The sequence below is a fragment of the Bos grunniens genome, chromosome 5, assembly GCF_055505025.1.
Source record: "Bos grunniens cultivar Pamir isolate PY7600 chromosome 5, Bosgru_T2T1.0, whole genome shotgun sequence".
Lineage (NCBI taxonomy): Eukaryota > Metazoa > Chordata > Mammalia > Artiodactyla > Bovidae > Bos > Bos grunniens.
Window position 1 is genome coordinate 51,553,561 of NC_141169.1, and position 22,083 is coordinate 51,575,643.

Here is a 22,083-nt window from a genome sequence, read left to right on the forward strand (position 1 = left end):
GATAAGTAATTGCAAATGGTCGTTTAAAAAAAAAAAGATCTCCTTCCAATCTAGTGGTATCAGTCAGTTGAAGAGAAAAGATAGAAGGCTTATTTATTATGCCAAAGCTGCCCAAAATATGTAGACTAGCGTATATTTGTTTACATGTAAGAGATGGGAATGAACTTTTAAATTATTGCATTTTTTCCCCAAAATGCTTATACCTTTAAAAAATAAATTTAAAGTAAATGTGAAAACACCTGAAACACCTCCATAGAATTCCAGGGTTTGGTAGAAAACTGCTCAAAACACACTCCCTGAGGTCGTACAGTTCTCACATCTCAATTTGCTCTCTGTTTGCTGTTTGACTGTAGCATGTATGTGTTGGCTTACAGTTTTCAATACTGAAAGCCATTTGATATAAAAAAAATGGTGACATTTGAATAAGCTCTGCAGTCTGGCTGACAGTGCTGGATCAGAATCAGTTGCTCCTTTTGATGTTGTTCTTGAGTGATGGAAAATGTTGCTTTGGGGTAAGTTGGGTGAAGAGTGCTTGAGACTGTATACCATTTTTGCAGTTTACTCTGAGTTAATAATTCTTTCAGAATGTAAAACTGTTTAATAAAAGGTGTTTGAAAACAACCATCCTCTAATTAATCGTTAGGAGGGAGTACAAGACTAATAGAGTGATGTATACACCACACTTTCAGAGTGGATTTCCATCTATCTTACCTTATTAAAACAAAAGCATCTTTCTTTTTTTGCCACTGAGTCCTTATCCTCCACCCTCACTCTGCCATGTACTGTGACACTGTTGAAGTTTTGTAAAGAAAACACAGCAATGGCAAATCAAGGAGATCTCTCTTTCGGGAAAACTATTTTAGCTGCTGCTTCATTACTTAATAAGAAAATGGTGCTGAAACCCAAGAGTTCAGTCTGCAGGCACCTGATACACAAAAAAGCTTTATAAATGATGTAGCATGTTTTTCTGAAGCATTCCTATGCTCAAAACATTAGTAATTAGATCAAAGTAGTATCAACATGCCATGAGATCATAAGGCCACATGTACAAATCAGCGTGCCCTGCAGTCCATTGTGATGATGCCATGTAAGGAGTGTTATTCTACTGGAGAAAAGATAAAGGAGAGAAGATAAGTTTAAAAGAATAAACCTTTGATCCATTCACTTCTCTGTGTGTAAAGTGAAAGTGGTCATGAAATATACTTCTTTGTTCCCTAGGATTTTATAGTGTGCTGTAAATTACTGCTTTGTTCTTTGATAAGATTGGTGGAGGTTTTTGCTCTTTATCACTTGGAAAAATGCAGCGGAATTCCCTGAGCCAGACATCTATCTTCAGTGTAATTGGCAGAAGACTGATTATCTCGTGTGTTTTGACTAGAAATGGATTAGTGGGGTTGATCACAGTTATCAGACACCTGGAAAGGTGAACTGAGCTCTGAACAATGCTTCATCAAATGTTTTAACATGTGCTTATATAAGTCCACTGAAAAGTCTATTCACTCCACCAAGCTATGACATAGGGCGTTAGTCTGATCGGCTTTTCTGGCTTCTCCTCCAGGGTCATCAACGCTGGGAAGAGCACACACAATGAAGACCAAGCCAGCTGTGAGGTGCTCACTGTGAAGAAGAAAGCAGGGGCCATTACCTCAACCCCAAACAGGAACTCAGCTAAGAGACGGTCCTCGCTTCCCAACGGGGAGGGGCTGCAGCTGAAGGAGAACTCGGTAAGACTTTCCTTCACCCCCACTCTCGGGTGAGAAGAACCCACACACTCTGGCCCCACTGTGGAATGTTCAGAATGGAAAAGAGAAAAGCCACGGCCCAGTGTTTGTAGAGTGGTGGGTCTGGGCTCGGGGCATCACACTCACAGCAAAGGTGATACATGGGGTTCAGAAAAGCTGGTGTTTAAGTTCTCAGCACTTAGAGAAAATGCCCACATCATAGGAGTTTTGTTGCAAGAATTAGTATGTGTAGCGGTAGATGGTTTTAAAGAAGCACTTCCAGGTTTTTGTGAAGTTGGTCATCCTCAGAAGCCTCCCAGGAGGTGTGGAGTAACTCTAGCCGTCAGCTTGCAGCCCAGCTACGACTCTGCCCCTGTCCTCCCCTCACGTGTCCCTTAGAGTTGCACAGTTGGAGCCTGTGCTTGATGCTCTTCCAAATTAATATTTGTTTCAGTTGGCCCAAAGCCCTTGCATCCTATAGGGTGGCCCTCCAGACTGAATGCCCTGCTGACAGACCACAAAGCATTTCTCCTCTCTCCAGTTTCCGGAGACCAAAGCAGACATCCTTGGAAAGTTCTGAAGAAGCTCTTAGCAGAGTATAGGGAACAATCAGCACTGTGTCCACCATCAGGAGACATGAAACGGGATGACCCAGATGGGACTGTTTGTTCTAATGATCTTGAGGATATTTTTGTTTGTAAAGTTTTATAGGATTGTAAAGGATCTAGGAACCTGTCCTTAGTTGAAGTGATATTGTCTTGTTGCATTTATGCTTAGTGACTAAGAAGGGTACTCATTTATTTTTATTTTGTTAGCATTAGTTCAGCTTAGGGTTAAAAAACACAGTGACCTATGGAGACTCATCAGTTGTACTTGTTTCAAGGCAGAAGGAAGCACTGATTAGGCCTCTCCCAAAAAGGAAGAGTCGGGGACCCAGATGAGCAGGACAAAATAATAGTGGTTAAGTGCATGCGCTCTAGAGTAAGACAGTTCAAAGCAGTCTGTTGCGTAAAGCTATTCAGTTTAACAATGTGTGTGTGCTCAGTCCTGTCCAGTTCTTTCTGACCCCATGGACTGTAGCCACCAGACCCCTCTGTCCATGTGTGACCCCATAGACGGCAGCCCACCAGGGTCCCCATCCCCTGGGATTCTCCAGGCAAGAACACTGGAGTGGGTTGCCATTTCCTTCTCCAATGCATGAAAGTGAAAAGTGAAAGTGAAGTCGCTCAGTCGTGTCCGACTCTTAGCGACCCCATGGACCGCAGCCTACCAGGCTTCTCCATCCATGGGATTTTCCAGGCAAGAGTACTGGAGTGAGGTGCCATTGCCTTCTCCCAGGAGAGGCTAGTTAGAAGTATGAAATCCAACAGTCCATGCAAAGTCCTGAGCTGGTGTCATCATTAATAAATCCTTGATTGATGTTAGCGATTATTATCCTAAAGTCAGTTCCATTTCTGTAATCCTCTATGAATAATGCCCACTGAATTTTCATTCATTTTTAAATTGGAAATCACACAATTTTTTCCATACCTTCTTGATGGAATTATTTTTGAGGATTGAATTATTATGGAAAAGGGCTCAGAAAATGTGAGACATTAATGATAATTGGATATGGGTGCCAGTGACTTAATGTTGCTCTTTCCCCCGGCAATTCCTCTCTGCCACTGGGATATAAAGTGACTTCTGTAAAAATAAGACAGTGTTGACATCTGGCTGCAAGCCAGTTGATGATCGCATATTTCCTTGTTGCTAAGTTCCTCCTAGAAGTGGAGCCAGGAGTAACTATTTAACTTCCTTTCCTTAAGAACAGTGAAACCAGCACATAAGCACTTTAGAATGGAGCCAGGACACTCCTTCGTGATGGTTCATGTGGGGTCCATGCTCCTCTGGGAGGCAGCAAGGATATGCAGTGAAAAGCAGGCACATCTCAGCCTGTATTCCTGCCTTAGCCACAGCGGCTTCACGTCTATCTGCGCTGTATATTAGGCTTCTTATTAGAGTTCAAGGCAAGAGCTGTGTTGCCTTTTTTTTTTTTTAATTGTGGAAAAATACACATAAAGCTTACCATTTTAACCATTTTTAAGTGTACAGTTCAGTGGCATCAAATACATTCATATTGCTGTACAACCATCGGTATCATCCATCTCCTAAACCTTTCCATCATCCCAAACTGAAACTGTCCCCACTAAATACTAACTCCCCATTCCTTTCTCCCTTTCCCCTCCACCCCCTCCGGTCCCTGGCAACTACCATTCTATTTCCTGTCCCTGTGAATTTGGCTACTCCAAATACCTCCTATAAGTGGAATCATACAATTTTTGTCTTTTTGTAGTTGTCATATTCACTTATCATAATGTCCTCAGAGATCGTTCGTGTTGTAGAATGTGTCATAATCTTATTCCTTTTTGAGGCTGAATAATATTCTCTTGTATGTATACATGCCATTTTGTTTATGTCTTCATCATCGAGGGACCGTTGCTGTCATCTTTTGTCTATTATGAACGTTGCTGCTGTGAACGTGGGTGTTCAGTACCTGTTTGAGTCCCTGCTTTTGATTCTCTTGGATATATACCCAGAGTGGAATTGCTGAGTGATATGGTGGTTCTGGTCAGTAGTTTCAGGAGCTACCATACTGTTTGCCACAGCAGCTACACCATTTGACCTTCCCACCAGCAGTGCACAAGGGTTCCAATTTCTCTACATTTTTGCCAACACTTGTTAAATTCTGTTTTTCTGAAATAATAGCTACCCTAATGAGTGCAAAGTGCTATCTCATTTGTAGGTATATATTTCCCATGGTTAGTGATGTTGAGCATCTTTTCATGTACTTCTTACTGGCCACATACATCTTCTGAAAGGTCTGTTCACGTCCTTTGCCCATGTTAGAATTCGGTTGTCTGTTTTCGTTGTTGATGTTTGTGCTCTTTCTAAAACCTTGAAGAGCGTAGTCTCGTGTGCCAGATGACTCGTGAGCATGGGCTGTGTTGTAGGAACTGGATGCTGAGGATTCAGCAGGAAATAAACAGAGGACAGTCCCTCCCTACAGGGAGCTTGTGTTCTTTAAGGGAGGCAAACAAAACACATAGCATGGGCAGATAAGCACTCTGGAGAAAACAAAGTAGGGAAGCGGGAATAATAGGAAGTGTGAGGTGCAGGGGTGGTCAAAGGAGGTGTCAGGGGTGACGCTGGGGCAAAGACCTGAGAGCACAGCTTTTGGGAGGAAGAGCATCCTGACAACCCTCGGCAGCTGCAAGATCTGAGGCAGGACCAGGCCTGCCATTCTCAGGGATCAGCTAGGAGCCCATGCAGCTGGAACAGACATAGCAGAGCCTGGATTACAGACAATGGACTTCCCTGGCAGTCCAGTGGTTCGGACTGTGCACTTCCACTGCAGGGGGCTCGGGTTTAATCCCTGGTCAGGGAAGATGTCACATAGCATGACCAAAAAAAAAATTGGGTTGTAAGCAACACTGTCAGAAAGCTAATAGGGGAGAGAGGCAGTCTGGTAGGACCTCAGGGCTGTTATCAGGACTTTGGCTGCTATGCTGAATGAACAGTTTGCTAGCAGAGGTCACTAAATACACTGCTTAGAACAGGCTAGTGGTTTTTTCTATCTGAAGACATCCCATGACTCATATATGGTGGCACCGAGGAAAGGGCAGTGACAGTACAGGGCTCAATGCGAGAAAGCATCTGCAGAACACAAGTGAGCTAGGTCTCCGCCTTCCCCCTGTGATTCTCATCCTTCACTCAGTAAATGTGTGCTGAGCTCTGAGTCCACACACTGGGACCTTGGGACTGAGGAGATGGATTCAGGACAGTCCCTGCCCTCCTTGAGTAGAGATGCGGAGACAGGAGAGGAAGCCTTCCTGAAGAAGTGATATTTGCCCTGTTGTGCTGAAAATTGAATAGGAATTAACCAAGCACATAAGAGAAAGGGGAGCTCCTGATGGAGGGAGTGAGCATGTGCAGAGCTAGGCTGGCGTGGGAGCAGTGGGGCATGGCTTTCTGTGTCGGGGGCAAGTGTAGTTGCTTGGAGGGGTATAAGACCAGAGCAGTGAGCAGCGTTCACAGCTGAGAGTCACTCAGTGCCCTGAAAAACTGGACTTCTAAAGAATGACTTTAGACCAGGGTGTAACAGACTCATGATAGTGGGGAGGCTGACTTGAAAGGACTAGGGGAGCACGCCTAGAAGCTGGGACACTTAGAAGTCTGGCTCATGCAGAAATCTGAATGAGAAATGATGAAGCTCCAAATAAAGCAGTGTAAGAGCAAAGGCGTCAAGAAGCAACAATTAGAACCAGATGTGGACAATGGACGTGAAACAACAATTTTGAACGGTTCAAAATTGGGAAAGGAATATGAAAAAGGCTGCATATTGTCACCCTGTTTATTTAACTTATATGCAGAGTACATCATGTGAAATGCCGGGCTGGATGAATCACAAGCTGGAATCAAGATTGCTGGGAGAAATATCAACAACCTCAGATATGCAGATGATACCACTCTAACCTTGACAGCATATTAAAAAGCAGAGACATTACTTTGCCAACAAAGGTCCATCTAGTCAAAGTCATGGTTTTTTCCAGTAGTCAAGTATAGATGTGAGAGTGGGACTATAAAGAAAGCTAAGCTCCAAAAAATTGACGCTTTTGAACTGTGGTGTTGAGGAAGACTCTTGAGGGTCCCTTGGACTGCAAGGAGATCCAACCAGTCCATCCTAAAGGAAATCGGTCCTGAATATTCATTGGAAGGACTAATGCTGAAACTGAAACTCCAATAATTTGGCCACTAATGTGAAGAACTAACTCACTGGAAAAGACCCTGATGCTGGGAAAGATTGAAGGAGGGAGAAGGGGATGACAGAGGATGAGATGGTTGGATGGCATCACCGACTCAATGGACATGAGTTTGAGTAAGCTCCTGGAGTTGTTGATGGACAGGGAAGCCTGGTGTGCTGCAGTCCATGGGGTCGCAAAGAGGCAGACACGGCTGAGCAACTGAACTTCACCGGCCACTTTAATGGCAGAAAGTGAAGAGAAACTAAAGAGCTCTTAATGGCAGTGAAAGAGGAGAGTGAAAAAACTGCCTTAAAACTCAACATTCAAAAAACTAAGATCATGGCATCCGGTCCCATCACTTCATGGCAAATAGGAGAAAAAGTGGAAACAGTGACAGATTTTATTTTCTTGGGCTCCAAAATCACTGCAGATAGTGACTGCATCCATGAAATTAAAAGGCACTTGCTACTTGGAAGGAAGTTCAGTTCAGTTCAGTTGCTCAGTCGTGTCCGACTCTTTGCGACCCCATGAATCGCAGCATGCCAGACCTCCCGGCCCATCACCAACTCCCGGAGTTCACCCAGACTCACGTCCATCGAGTCAGTGATGCCATTGAGCCATCTCATCCTCTGTCGTCCCCTTCACCTCCTGCCCCCAATCCCTCCCAGCATCAGAGTCTTTTCCAGTGAGTCAACTCTTCACATGAGGTGGCCAAAGTACTGGAGTTTCAGCTTCAGCATCATTCCTTCCAAAGAAATCCCAGGGCTGATCTCCTTCAGAAAGGACTGGTTGGATCTCCTTGCAGTCCAAGGGATTCTCAAGAGTCTTCTCCAACACCACAGTTCAAAAGCATCAATTCTTCGGTGCTCAGCCTTCTTCACAGTCCAACTCTCACATCCATACATGACCACAGGAAAAACCATAGCCTTGACTAGACGGACCTTTGTTGCCAAAGTAATGGCTCTGCCTTTGAATATGCTATCTAGGTTGGTCATAACTTTCCTTCCAAGGAGTAAGCGTCTTTTAATTTCATGGCTGCAATCACCATCTGCAGTGATTTTGGAGCCCCAAAAAATAAAGTCTGACAGTTTCCACTGTTTCCCCATCTATTTCCCATGAAGTGATGGGACCGGATGCCATGATCTTCATTTTCTGAATATTGAGCTTTAAGCCAACTTTTTCACTCTCCTCTTTCACTTTCATCAAGAGGCTTTTTAGTTCCTCTTCACTTTCTGCCATAAGGGTGGTGTCATCTGCGTATCTGAGGTTATTGATGTTTCTCCTGGCAATCTTGATTCCAGCTTGTGTTATGGCTAATTTAGACAGCATATTAAAAAACAAAGATATCACTTTGCCGACAAAAGCTCCATATAGTCAAAGCTCTGGTTTTTCCAGTAGTCATGTATGGATGTGAGAGTTGGACCATAAAAAAGGCTGAGTGCTGAAGAATTGGTGCTTTTGAACTGTGGTGTTGGAGAAGTTGAGAGTCCTTTGGACCACAAGGAGATCAAACCAGTCAATCCTAAAGGGAATACCCTGAATATTCATTGGAAGGATTGATGCTGAAGCTGAAACTCCAATACTTTGGCCACCTGATACAAAGAACTGACTCATTGGAAAAGACCCTGATGCTGGGAAAGATTGAAAGCAAAAGGACAACCGGGCAGTGGAGGATGAAATGGTTTAATAGCATCACCAACTCAGTTCAGTTCAGTCACTCAGTTGTGTCCAGCTCTTTGTGACTCCATGAACCACAGCACGCCAGGCCTCCCTGTCCATCACCAACTCCCAGAGTTCACCCAAACCCATGTCCATTGAGTCGGTGATGCCATCCAACCATCTCATTCTCTGTCGTCCCCTTCTCCTCCTGCCCTCAATCTTTCCCAGCACCAGGGTCTTGTCAAATGAGTCAGCTCTTCGCATCAGGTGGCCAAAGTATTGGAGTTTCAACTTCAACATCAATCCTACCAATGAACACCCAGGACTGATCTACTTTAGGATGCACTGGTTGGATCTCCTTGCAGTCCAAGGGACTCTCAAGAGCCTTCTCCAACACCACAGTTCAAAAGCAACAAATCTTCGGTCCTCAGCTTTCTTCACAGTCCAACTCTCACATCCACACATGACCACTGAAAAAACCATAGCCTTGACTAGATGGACCTTTGTTGACAAAGTAATGTGTCTGCTTTTTAATATGCTATCCAGGTTGGTCATAACTTTCCTTCCAAGGAGTAAGCGTCTTTTAATTTCATGGCTGCAGTCACCATCTGCAGTGATTTTGGAGCCCAGAAAAATAAAGTCAGCCACTGTTTCCACTGTTTCCCCATCTATTTCCCATGAAGTGATGGGACCAGATGCCATGATCTTAGTTTTCTGAATGTTGAGCTTTAAGCCAACTTTTTCACTCTCCACTTTCACTTTCATCAAGAGGCTCTTTAGTTCCTCTTCACTTTCTGCCATAAGGGTGGTGTCATCTGCATATCTGAGGTGATTGATATTTCTCCCAGCAATCTTGATTCCAACCTGTGCTTCTTCCAGCCCAGCGTTTCTCATGATGTACTCTGCATATAAGTTAAATAAGCAGGGTGACAACATACAGCCTTGACGTACTCCTTTTCCTATTTGGAACCAGTCTGTTGTTCCATGTTCAGTTCTAACTGTTGCTTCCTGACCTGCATACAGGTTTCTCAAGAGGCAGGTTAAGTGGTCTAGTATTCCCATCTCTTTCAGAATTTTCCACAGTTTATTGTGATCCACACAGTCAAAGGCTCCGGCATAGTCAATAAAGCAGAAATAGATGTTTCTTCTGGAACTTTCTTGCTTTTTCAGTGATCCAGCAGATGTTGGCAATTTGATCTCTGGTTCCTCTGCCTTTTCTAAAACCAGCTTGAACATCTGGACGTTCACAGTTCACATATTGCTGAAGTCTGGCTTGGAGAATTTTAAGCATTACTTTACTAGCATGTGAGATGAGTGCAATTGTGTGGTAGTTTGACCAACTCATTGGACATTAATTTGAGCAAACTCCAGGAAGGAAGTGAAACCTGGCATGCTGCAGTCCATGGGGTTGCAAACAGTCAGACATGACTTAGTGGTTGAACACATGAGAGCAAAGGACGGGCTCAAAAGAGATGATATGAGAGGTATGTTGTGGTGACATGGTGACAAATTGTGTGGTACAGGGAGAGTGGGAGACCCCAGGTCTCAGCCACTGGGTGCTGGTCCTTGAAAGTGGATCCCTGGAGCAGGAACAGATTCAAGGTGAAGGGATGGGCATAAATGGCAACTTGACTTTTGAGGATGCTAAATTTGCAGTGGGGAATGTTTTGTAGGAAGAGAGAAGGAGAGAAGGAATTGGAGAGAAGGAATTGGAGTTTGGGAGTAAGTCTTGGGAAGCTTAGAATTCAGGAGTTACAAGTTCAAAGATATTCCAAGAAGAGAGAGGAGTTGTCAGGAGCAGAAGTAACTATGACGTGGACCACAGAGGTCAAGAAAGATAAGGATGAAAAAAGGGGCAAATATTATTATAAGCAAGAAGTGGGGCAACAGGATAAAGTGACATCATTATTTCATTTGCAGACAGTTTACAGACATGAGGATGGTGATAGGAAGATGCCTGGGCTCTCTCCAGAATACATGTGATGAATTTCTCCCTCCTTTGCCGACCTCTTCATCCCCAGTAAATTTCATGAAGTCAGAATAAGTCAAAATAAGTATTTCCACAAGACTTCATGTGTAACATCACCCTCATCTTACTTGGAGATTGAAAAAAGCCTAAAATTTTCTGTAAAATTACATTAGAGTCCCCATGAAAAAAGAAATTATCATAGGAGTTTTTTATGTTAAAAACATCAAAAAAGTGGAGGGAGGGGAGGACTTCCTTGGCGGTCTAATAGTTAAGACTCTACCCTTCCACTGTCTCTGGTGCCATGCAGTGCAACAAAAAACCAGGGGGTTGGGGTGGAGGGGACGGGATACATCAGTGATGTGCACAGCAATTCAGCAGAAGCGTGACTTTATATTTGATGATGTAGGGTAGTTGGGTAGCAGTGAGATGGTTAATTCTCACTACAGATAATTATTGATTAGGATAAAGATTTTAAGACAATTTTAGTTTTTTTAAAACTTTTTATTTTATATTGGAGTATAGGAGATTAGCAATATTGTGATAGTTTCAGGTGTACAGTAAAGTGATTCAGTGATATATATACACATATATCTATTGATTTTAAAATTCTTTTTGCATTTAGTTTGTTACAGAATGTTAAGCAGAGTTCTCTGTGCTATATACTAGGCTTTTGTTATCCATTTTGCATATTTAAATTTACATATTTAAACATAAACATTTATAGTATTTAATTTTACATATTTAAAATGGATAACCAACAAAAAGCAGCTGTATACAGGGAACTCTGCTTAATACCTTGTAACAACCTAAATGCAAAAAGAATTTGAAAAAGAAGAGATACCTGTGTATGTTTAACTGAACTGCTTTGTTGTACACCTGAAACTAACATTGTTAAACCACTATCAGTTCAGTTCAGACGCTCAGTCGTGTCCGACTCTTTGTGACCCCATGAACCACAGTACTCCAGGCCTCCCTGTCCATCACCAACTCCTGGAGTCTACCCAAACTCGTGTACATTGAGTCAGTAATGCCATCTAACCATCTCATCCTCTATCGTCCCCTTCTCCTCCTGCCTTCAATCCTTCCCAACATGAGTGTCTTTTCAAATGAGTCAGCTCTTCACATCAAAATATTGGCCAAAATATTGGACTTTCAGCTTCAGCATCAGTCCTTCCAATGAACACCCAGGACTGATTTCCTTTAGGATGGACTGGTTGTATCTCCTGGTAGTCCAAGGGACTCTCAAGAGCCTTCTCCAACACCACAGTTCAAAAGCATCAATTCTTTGGCATTCAGCTTTCTTTATAGTCCAAGTCTCACATCCACACATGACTGCTGGAAAAACCATAGCCTTGACTAGACGGACCTTTGTTGATAAAGTAATGTCTCTGCTTTTTAAGATGCTGTCTAGGTTGGTGGTAACTTTCCTTCCAAGGAGTAAGCGTCTTTTAATTTCATGGCTGCAGTCACCATCTGCAGTGATTTTGGAGCCCAGAAAAGTAAAGTCAGGCACTGTTTCCACTGTTTCCCCATCTATTTATCATGAAGTGATGGGATCAGATGCCATGATCTTAGTTTTCTGAATGTTGAGCTGTAAGCCAACTTTTTCACTCTCCTCTTTCACTTTCCTCAAGAGGCTCTTTAATTCTTCTTCACTTTCTGCCATAAGGGTGGTGTCATCTGCATATCTGAGGTGATTGATATTTCTCCAGGGAATCTTGATTCCAGCTTGTGCTTCATCCAGCCCAGTGTTTCTCATGATGTACTCTGCATATAAGTTAAATAAGCAGGGCGACAGTATACAGCCTTGATGTACTCCTTTTCCTATTTGGAACCAGTCTGTTGTTCTATGTCCAGTTCTAACTGTTGCTCCCTGACTTGCATACAGGTTTCTCAAGAGGCAGGTCAGGTGGTCTGGTATTGCCATCTCTTTCAGAATTTTCCACAGTTTATTGTGATCCACACAGTCAACGGCTTTGGCATAGTCAATAAAGCAGAAATAGATATTTTTCTGGAACTCTCTTGCTTTTTCAATGATCCAGTGAATGTTGGCAATTTGATCTCTGGTTCCTCTGCCTTTTCTAAAACTAATTTGAACATCTGGAAGTTCATGGTTCACACATTGCTGAAGCCTCGCTTGGAGAATTTTGAGCATTACTTTATTAGTGTGTGAAATGAGTGCAATTGTGCGGTAGTTTGAGCATTCTTTCGCATTGCCTTTCTTTGGGATTGGATTCAGGTTCCATCTAAATATAAAGGAAAATGTCAAAGGCAGAAGAAGCCTTGTTCGGAAAAGTCATAAAATTTGGAAGGGATAAAGGAAAAGATTTTCAAGGTGTTGAAAGCACAGATTTTCAATCTGTGCTATAGATTTGTAGCTTGAAGAAATGCAAGGGAATATGGTGAATTATTTATTCTTCCTTAACCAGTTTTTTAAAATTTATAGTTTAGTGATATAATTAGTGAAATAAAGAAATAAACATTTTCTCTTTTGAGAAATAGAGAAGTTTTGAGATCTCAGGATATGAAGTGGATGTGAAACAGAGAAGGATGTTTTCTGTGACAGGTTAGGGATGAGCTTTACCTCTTCCTGCATCACATTGGGTTCTAGGTGTATGAAGAAACTTTCGCCCAGCGTCAGGCAAGTAGGAAAGCGATACTCTGTGGCAATATGCAGTCCTGTCAACATTCCTACACCTCTGACTGTTTGTTTAGGGACATAGGGTGTGTGGCTTGGGAAGAAGAAAATCTAGAATGCCAGCATTTCTGAAAGACACGGTCATCCCTTACAGAAGATGTTGTAAGCTCTTTGAGGGTAACAACCTCTTCCCCCATATCCTCCCTCCTGTTTCCTACTTTATTTGTTTAATTGAAGGATAATTGCATTACAGACATTTGTGGTTTTCTGTCATACATCAACAAGAATCAGATATAGGTACACTGAAGCCTTTTAAATTTACCCGATCATGATTTGTGGGATCTAATCACCATTACTAAGTTTTCTTTCCTGCCGGGTCCAGCCCCAGTGGATCCAGGGAAATTCAAAGGAGAGACGGCGTCAGCAAATACACTGGCTTTAATTAAATGTTAATTAGAGATATAAAGAGTAATAGAATAAGGATAGCTCAGTAGGAAAATTCAGTGGAGAAAAGAGCTGAATAACTTGGTTTATGTGGAAAGCTAATAAAATTCCAAAATAAGGAATTTACATCACCTACGTAGGCCACAGGCGTCCTCCCGTTCTCCCAAAGGAGAGAAGACACTAAGGCCTCCCTGGTCAGATCTTAGAAGCCCAGGCATAATTAGTAGGCTTGACGAGCCTCCACGTTCCAGATGGGGATTCAGCCAGAAGGTGACAAAAAGAACGACATGGGGAGACCAGTCTTTTGAGGAACTGATCCCATTTCTTTATTTTCTAGGGTCTGTTTTTATACACTGAGATGTTATACAAAAGTCACATGGGGTCAGCAGTCCTGACTTTAATAAAAGTCAGGTGCTTTATACAAATGTATACGAAGGTCTTAGGGGTGTTACATCATCTTCTGGCCAGGGGGCCTGCTAACAATTTATGACCCTCTCCTTGTGACAGTGGTCAGTCAACCAGAACACTTATTTCTCCAGGGGTGATTATTTTTTAAAACAGACGCCACCTTCCGAAGGTACCGGATAAAGTTACATTCCTATAGGGTGAGGGTGTAGTGGGTTTTAATTAAGGAAAGAATTTACTTAGCCTAAGGTCCAGTGTGATTAATATCAAAGGTTAATACTTATTTCTTCTATATATTCATTAATGTGTATAAGGGCAGGGGATGTGGAGACTTAGCAGCAAACATTAGCTCAACAAATGAAAAACCCTTCACCAATACAATTTCTAATCAGCCCACTCTACTATACTAATAGTTTTCTAACTTCTCTAAAGAACCTGTTTTTAGAAGGTTTAAAGCATCTCGTGCCTCTCATGGTTGGGAGGCTGTGAACAATCACATGTGGCCAGACAAGCCTGTCAGGCAGGCTAGAGAACCTTCAGAGGAGTTTGTAGGTTGAAACACTCCTATCACGCCCAGGAATTATTATTAACTGGAGCTCTAAGTTAACTCCTTCTCTGAAAGAGGTGATGGGGGACAGCCCCCCGTAAAGTCAGAGGTGTAGGTGAGAGCACAAAGTAGTAAAGTAGGCAGGCTCTGGTTTTGGGGGTAGATGCTCGAGAATTTCCAGAGGGACTCCTGAGGCTCGATCCCGCCTTTGCATATGTCAAGCCTCCTTCCTCATGACCTTTGCCACGGGTGGAGGTCCTCACACTGGCTCCCGGCACTTTCTTTTAATTTGAAAGGTGTTATTGTTGTTTGTTGTTCAGTTGCTCAGTTAGTCCGACTCTTTGCGACCCCATGGACTGCAGCACACCAGGTTTCCCTGTCCGCCATCTCCCGGAGCTTGCTCAAACTCATGTCCATTGAGTCAATGATGCCATCCAACCATCTCATCCTTTGTCTTCTCCTTCTCCTCCTGCCTTCGATCTTTCCCAGCATCAGGGTCTTTTCCATTGAGTTGGCTCTTAGCGTCATGTGGCCAAAGTATTGGAGCTTCAGTTTCAGCATCAGTCCTTCCAATGAATATTCAGGACTGATTTCCTTTAGGATTGCCTGGTTTGATCTCCTTGCAGTCCAAGGGACTCTCAAGAGTCTTCTCCAGCACCACAGTTCAAAAACATCAATTCTTCGGCACTCAGCCTTCTTTATGGTTCAACTCTCATATCCATACATGACTACTAGAAAAACCATAGCTTTGACTATATGGATCTTTGTTGGCAAATTAATGTCTCTGCATTTTAATATGCTGCCTAGGTTTGTCATAGCTTTCTTTCAAGGAGCAGGCATCTTTTAAGTTCATGGCTGCAGTCACCATCTACAGTGATTTTGGAGCCCAAGAAAATAAAATCTGTCTCTGTTTCCATTGTTTCCCCATCTATTTGCCATAAAGTGATGGGACCAGATGCCATTATCTTTGTTTTTTGAATTTTGAGTTTTAAGCCAGCTTTTTTACTTTCCTTTTTCATCTGCATCAAAAGACTCTTTAGTTCCTTTTAGCTTTCTGCTATAAGGGTGGTATCATCTGCATATCTGAAATTATTGATATTTCTCCCTGAATTTTTATTTCAGCTTGTGCTTCATCCAGCCTGGCATTTCTCATGATATACTCTGCATATAAGTTAAATAATGGTAACAGTATACAGCCTTGATGTAGTCCTTTCCCAATTTGGAACAAGTTTATTGTTCCATATCCAGTTCTAGCTGTTGTTTCTTGACCTGCATACAAGTTTCTCAGGAGGCAGGTGAAATGGTCTGGTATTTTCTATGGTTTACTGTGATCCACAGAGTCAAAGGCTTTAGCATAGTCAGTGAAGCAGAAGTAGATGTTTTTCTGGAATTCTCTTGCTTTTTCTATGATCTAATGGATGTTTGCAATTTGATGTCTGGTTTCTCTGCCTTTTCTAAATCCAGCTTGAACATCTGGAAGTTCTCCATTCACATACTCTTGAGGCCTAGCTTGGAGAATTTTGAGCATTACTTTGCTTGTGTATGACATGAGTGCAATTGTGCATTAGTTTGAACATTCTTTGGCATTGCCCTTCTTTGGAATTGGAATGAAAAACTGACCTTTTCCTTTCCTGTGGCCACTGCTGTTTTCCAAGTTTGCTGGCATAATTGAGTGCAGCACTTTGACAGCATTATGCAGCTGACTTGAAATAGCTCAACTGGAATTTCATCATCTCCACTAGCTTTGTTCGTAGTGATGCTTCCTAAGACCCACTTGACTTCACACTCCAGGGTGTCTGGCTCTAGGTAAGTGATCACACCATCATGGTTGTCTGAGTCATTAAGATCTCTTTTGTATAGTTCTTCTGTGTATTGTTGCCACCTCTTCTTAATATCTTCTGCTTCTGTTAGGTCCATACCTTTTCTGTCCTTTACTCTGCCCATCTTTGCATGAAATGTTCCCTTGGTATCTCTTAATTTTCTTGAAGAGATCTCTAGTCCTTCTCATTCTATTGTTTTCATCTATTTCTTTGCATTGATTACTGAGGAAGGCTTTTTTTTTTAAATTTATTTACTTGGAGGCTAATTACTTTACAATATTGTAGTGGTTTTTACCATACATTGACATTAATCAGCCATGGGTGTACATGTGTTCCCCATCCTGAACCTTCCTCCCACCTCCCTCCCCATCCCCTCTCTCAGAGTCGTCCCAGTACATCAGCCTTGAGCTCCCTGTCTCATGCATCGAACCTGAACTGGCGATCTGTTTCACATATGGTAATATACATGTTTCAGTGCTATTCTCTCAGATCATCCCACCCTCGACTTCCCCCACAGAGTCCAAAAGTCTGTTCTTTATAGCTGTGTCTGTTTTGCTGTCTTGCATATAGGTTCATCGTTACCGTCTTTCTAAATTCCATATATATGCATTAATATACTGTATTGGTCTTTTTCTTTCTGATTTACTTCACTCTGTATAATAGGCTCCAGTTTCATCCACCTCATTAGAACTGATCCACATGCGTTCTTTTTAATAGCTGAGTAATATTCCATCATGTATATGTACCACAGTTTTCTTATCCATTTGTCTGACGATGGACATCTAGGTTGCTTCCATGTCCTAGCTGTTGTAAACAGTGCTGTGATGAACACTGGGGTACACGTGTCTCTTTTCATTTCTGGTTTCTTCAGTGTGTATGCCCAGTAGTGGGATTGCTGGGTCATAAGACAGTTCTGTTTCCAGTTTTTTAAGGAATCTCCACACTGTTCTCCAGAGTGGCTGTACTAGTTTGCCTTCCCACCAACAGTGTAAGAGGGTTCCCTTTTCTTCACACCCTCTCCAGCATTTATTGTTTGTAGACTTTTGGATCGCAGCCATTCTATTGTGCTTGATTTGTGGTTGAGTTGTGGTTTTGATTTGCATTTCTCTGATAAGAGTGATGTTGAGCATCTTTTCATGTGTTTGTTAGCCATCTGTATGTCTTTGGAGAAATGTCTGTTTAGTTCTTTGGTCAAAATGGATTAAAGATCTAAATGTAAGACCAGAAACTATAAAACTCCTAGAGGAAAACATAGGCAAAACACTCTCTGACATAAATCACAGCAGGATCCTCTATGACCCACCTCCCAGAGTAATGGAAATAAAAGCAAAAATAAGCAAATGGGACCTAATTAAACTTAAAAGCTTTTGTACAGTGAAGGAAACTATAAGCAAGGTGAAAAGACAACCTTCAGAATGGGGGAAAATAATAGCAAGTGAAGCAACTGACAAAGAATTAATCTCAAAAATATACAAGCAGCTCATGGAGCTCAATACCAGAAAAATAAATGACCCAATCAAAAAATGAGGAAGACTTTCTTATCTCTCCTTGCTATTCTTTGGAACTCTGCATTCAAATGGGTACATCTTTCCTTTTCTCCTTTGCCTTTAGCTTCTCTTTTTTTCTCAGCTATTTTTAAGCCCTCCTCAGACAACCATTTTGCCTTTTTCCATTTCTTTTTCTTGGGGACAGTTTTGATCACTACCTCCTGAATAGTGTTACAAACCTCCATCCATAGTTCTTCAGGCTATCAGATCTAATTCCTTTAATCTATTTGTCACTTCCACTGTGTAAATCCTAAGGAATTTGATTTAGGTCATATCTGAATGGCCTACTGGTTTTCCCTATTTTCTTCAATTTAAGTCTGAATTTTGGAATAAGGAGTTCATGATCTGAGCCACAGTCAGCTCCTGGTCTTGTTTTTGCTGACTGTATAGAGCTTCTCTATCTTTGGCTGCAAAGAATATCATCAGTCTGATTTCGGTGTTGACCATCTGGTGATGTCCATGTGTAAAGTTATCTCTTGTGTTGTTGGAAAAGGGTGTTTGCTATGACCAGTGCATTCTCTTGGCAAAACTCTGTTATCCTTTGCCCTGCTTCATTCTGTACTCCAAGGCCAAACTTGTCTGTTACTCCAGGTATCTTTTGACTTCCTACTTTTGCATTCCAGTCCCCTATGATGAAAAGGACATTTCTTTTGGTTAGTTCTAGATGGTCTTATAGGTCTTCATAGAACTGTTCAACTTCAGCTTCTTAAGCATTAGTAATTGGGACATAGACTTGGATTACTGAGATACTGAATGGTTTGCCTTTGAAACAAGCAAAGATGATTCTGTCATTTTTGAGATTGCATCCAAGTACTGCATTTCAGACTCTCTTGTTGACTATGAGGGCTACTCCATTTCTTCTAATGGATTCTTGCTGACAGTAGTAGATATAATAGTCAACTGAATTAAATTTGCCTTGATTCATGGACCTAACATTCCAGGTTCCTATGCAATATTGTTCTTTACAGCATCAGACTTTACTTTCATCACCAGACACATCCACAACTGGGCATTGTTTCCACTTTGGCTTAACCTCTTTGTTCCTTCTGGAGCTATTTCTCTGCTTTTGTCCAGTAGCATATTGGGCACCTACCAACCTGGGGAGTTCCTCTTTCAGTGTCCTATCTTTTTGCCTTTTCATGCTGTTCATGGGGTTCTCAAAGCAAGAATGCTGAAGTGGTTTGCCCTTCTTTCTCCAGTGGTCCACGTTTTTTCAGAACTCTCCACCGTAACCCATCCATCTTGGGTGACCCTACAGGGCATGACTCATAGTTTCGTTCAGTTAGACAAGGCTGTGGTCCATGTGATCAGTTTGGTTAGTTTTCTGTGATTGTGGTTTTCATTCTATCTGCCGTCTGATGGATAAGGATAAGAGGCTTATGGAAGCTTCCTGATGGGAGAGAGTGACTGTGGGAGAGACTGGGTCTTGTTCTGTTATGGGGGGCCATGCTCAGTAAATCTTTAATCAAATTTTCTGCTGATGGGTGGGGCTGTGTTCCCTCTTTGTAGTTCACCTGAGGCCAAACTATGGCCACCGCTTTCAGAAGGACTTATGTGAGCATGCTGCAGCTGCCAGGACTGTTGTAGTCAGTGCCCCTGACTGTTGACCCACACCTCTGCCAGAGACTCCCAGATACTCACAGGCAAGTCTGTCAGTCTCCTGTGGGGCCGCTGCTCCTTTCTCCTGGGTCCTGGTGAGCACAAGGCTTTGTTTGTGTCCTCCCAAGAGTCTGTTCCCCCAGTCCTGTGGAACTTCGTAATCAAATCCCACCGGCCTTCAAAGTCAAATTCCCTGGGGATTCTCAGCCCTTTTGCTGGATCCCCAGGTTGGGGAATCTGCTGTGGGCCCTAGAAATTCTGCAGCAGTTGGGAGGACTTCTTTGGTATCATTGTTCTCCAGATTGTGGGTTGTCTACTCAATGGTTCTATAGTGGCACTAATGGTGACCTCCTCTAAGAGGTTATGCCACATGCCATGCCTCCTAGGTCTGCTGAAGCCAGAGCCCCTGTCTCCGTGGCAGGCCACTACTGAGCCCTGCCTCCACAGGAGACACTCAAAGGCAGGTCTGACTCATTCTCTTTTGGGGGTCATTGCTCCTTTCCCTGGGTCCTGGTATGCACAAGCTTGTTTGTGCCCTCTAAGCGTCTCTGATGGGTCTGAGGTTTGATTCTAAACTTGATTTCGCCCCTCCTGCCATCTTGTTGGGGCTTCTCCTTTGCCCTTGGATGTGGGGTATGTTTTTTTGGTGGGATCCAACATTCTCCTGTTGATGGTTGTTCAGCAGCTAGTTGCAATTTTGATGTTCTCACAGGAGAAGATGAGCGGACGTCCTTTTACTGTACCATCTTGCCAGTATTTTCTGAAAGGTGTTAAGAAGTTTTTATTTATTGTACTGATTGCCACCTGCCCGTGAAGACAGCTTTTCCAAGAGCTTTTGTTTTTCAGTTCCTTAGTCATTCTAGGAATGAAGTAAAGAGAGGAAGATAGCAGATGACTTCTCTGAGGAGGGAGAGAGAGTCTACTCTTGAGGGCATCATATAACCTTGTATTAAGTTAAGAAACCCCTGCCCTTATGTAAGATGTGTGGCCATAACCAGGACAGTTTCCCCTCACATCTGACTGCCTGTTTTGGAATCAATCGTTTTGGGCTTCAGATGAGACCTGTGGACACATGCATTCTAAGTCTTATTTCCTCCAGAGCCTCCTTATGTTGTTTAATTTAATGAAAACACATCAGCGTATGTGCTTTCAGTGTCTGTTAGTTCAGTGTCTAATTACAATAACAGGAGATGGCTATGTCCGCATCATGGCCAGGCTCATCAGCAGGGGAGAGGAAAGCTGATTATCTTTCTCAGCAGAGGATGGGGCAGCACTGTGGGAATTCCAGGCAAATAGGATCAAACTGGGGATGGGGAGAGAGAGGAAGGAAATGAGAAGGGCCATTTCAACTTTCTGGAGTGAAGATTTGTTGTTCTTTTCATCTGTTTTCTGTGAGAAGCCCTCGGTCACCCCCAAGAGCATTAAGTGAAGGTGTCCCGTGGTTCCACAGAGGCAGCGTTTCTGGGGTGTTTGGCCACATTTGGCAGTCTGCTTCCTGCAACAATGTCAGCTATAAAAAACCACAGGAGCAGCCTTCGGTTTCTGTCATTGGGTTTATTACTCTAAAATTTCCCTCTCAATTAAGGTCTTTGTTCTGAGTGTGTCAAGAAAAACATAACCTTTGCATTTATCTACTTAGATATTTTTTTCAAAGTAAGAGTGCCATGGTTTCTCTCAAAAGTCTTATCTCTTGGTTCCAGGGATTAGAATTCTTGCCCAGTGATTAAGAAGAATGACTTTCCAACCAGGATGTTCAGACGGTTGTCAGTTAGAATAACTTGACAGTTCCCTTCTCAGTGGGTGTGGGTTTACTCTGAAGACCAGGTTTGACCAAAATGTATGTAGGAGCCAAGAACGCGACTCAAACTTGGTTCCACAATAGATTTTCCCACTGTGGCGAATCTTAAGGCTAAAGGAAAATAAATGGTGCTGAAATGGAAATTTCTCCTTGTTTCACTTGTAATCTGATTTCCCCAGAGCTTTAGATGGGAAGAACATTATTGGCAAGAGCAATAAGCTCTTGAGATTTTCTTTTCTTAGTATTTTTGTTAAAGCCCAGTATTCAGCATTCATATGCCAGACACAACACTGATCTTAGTGCTTTGCCAATTTTGGCTTTGCCAATATTAATTCCTTTAACCTCATAATACACATATAAGTCTGTAGTATTATTATCTTTACTTTACTGATGGGGAAATCAAGGCACAGAGCTGGAAAGTGTAGAGCTTGGATTCAGCCCAGGCAGTCTGGCTTCCAAGTCTATACTCACTGGTCACATGACACCTCTTTATCCATTGTTGCTGCATAGTCTCTCAGTTGTGTCCAGCTTTTTGTGACCCTTTGGACTGTAACCCACCAGGTTTTTGCATGGGATTTCCCAGGCAAGAATACTGGAGTGCGTTGCCATTTCCTTCTCCAGGGGAACTTCCCATCCCAGGGATCAAACCTGTGTCTCCTGCATTGTCAGGAGGATTCTTTTCCACTGAGTCACCGGAGAAGCCATTTATCCCTTAGCAGCTGGGAAATGTGGCAGAAAAGTCTTTCAGTCTTTCAAAAAGTCTGAAATGAAAGAAGAACAACTCCTACTGTTAATATGTATAATTTCAATGTAATTTGATGCCAAACTTTTTCTCATTTCCATGTGATTTCTCTTTTGAATTAAGAGTTATCAGTCTCCCACATCAACTCTGAAACTGGGTAACAGCTCTCACCGGCTCAGGTGAAGAACAGAATGGAAATGAAATTGTTCATCATCTTTTTGTCCTTATAGACCATTTTTTTCTTGCTAAATTATAGAAGACCATTATTCGATTGAAACCACAAGGAACAGAAAAAGCCTCTGGTTGCACACTCATGAGTATCTGAGTGTGAACCCCAGCTCTGCCACGCAATAGTTGTTGTCTTGTGATGCCTCAGTTTCCTCATCTGCAAATTGGGGATGATAATTTCTACC

General features: G+C 42.5%; 1 protein-coding gene across 7 annotated transcripts in view; it reads left to right on the forward strand.

Annotated features, from left to right (window-relative positions):
- Window positions 1-22,083, forward strand: part of PPM1H (protein phosphatase, Mg2+/Mn2+ dependent 1H) — a 303,642-nt gene that overhangs the window by 101,349 nt on the left and 180,210 nt on the right. For all 7 annotated transcript variants that reach the window (XM_086400233.1, XM_086400234.1, XM_086400239.1 and 4 more), the window contains exon 2: window positions 1,559-1,724. In XM_086400233.1, coding sequence (XP_086256359.1) covers window positions 1,559-1,724 — 166 coding nt within the window. The remainder of the gene's footprint in view (window positions 1-1,558; window positions 1,725-22,083) is intronic.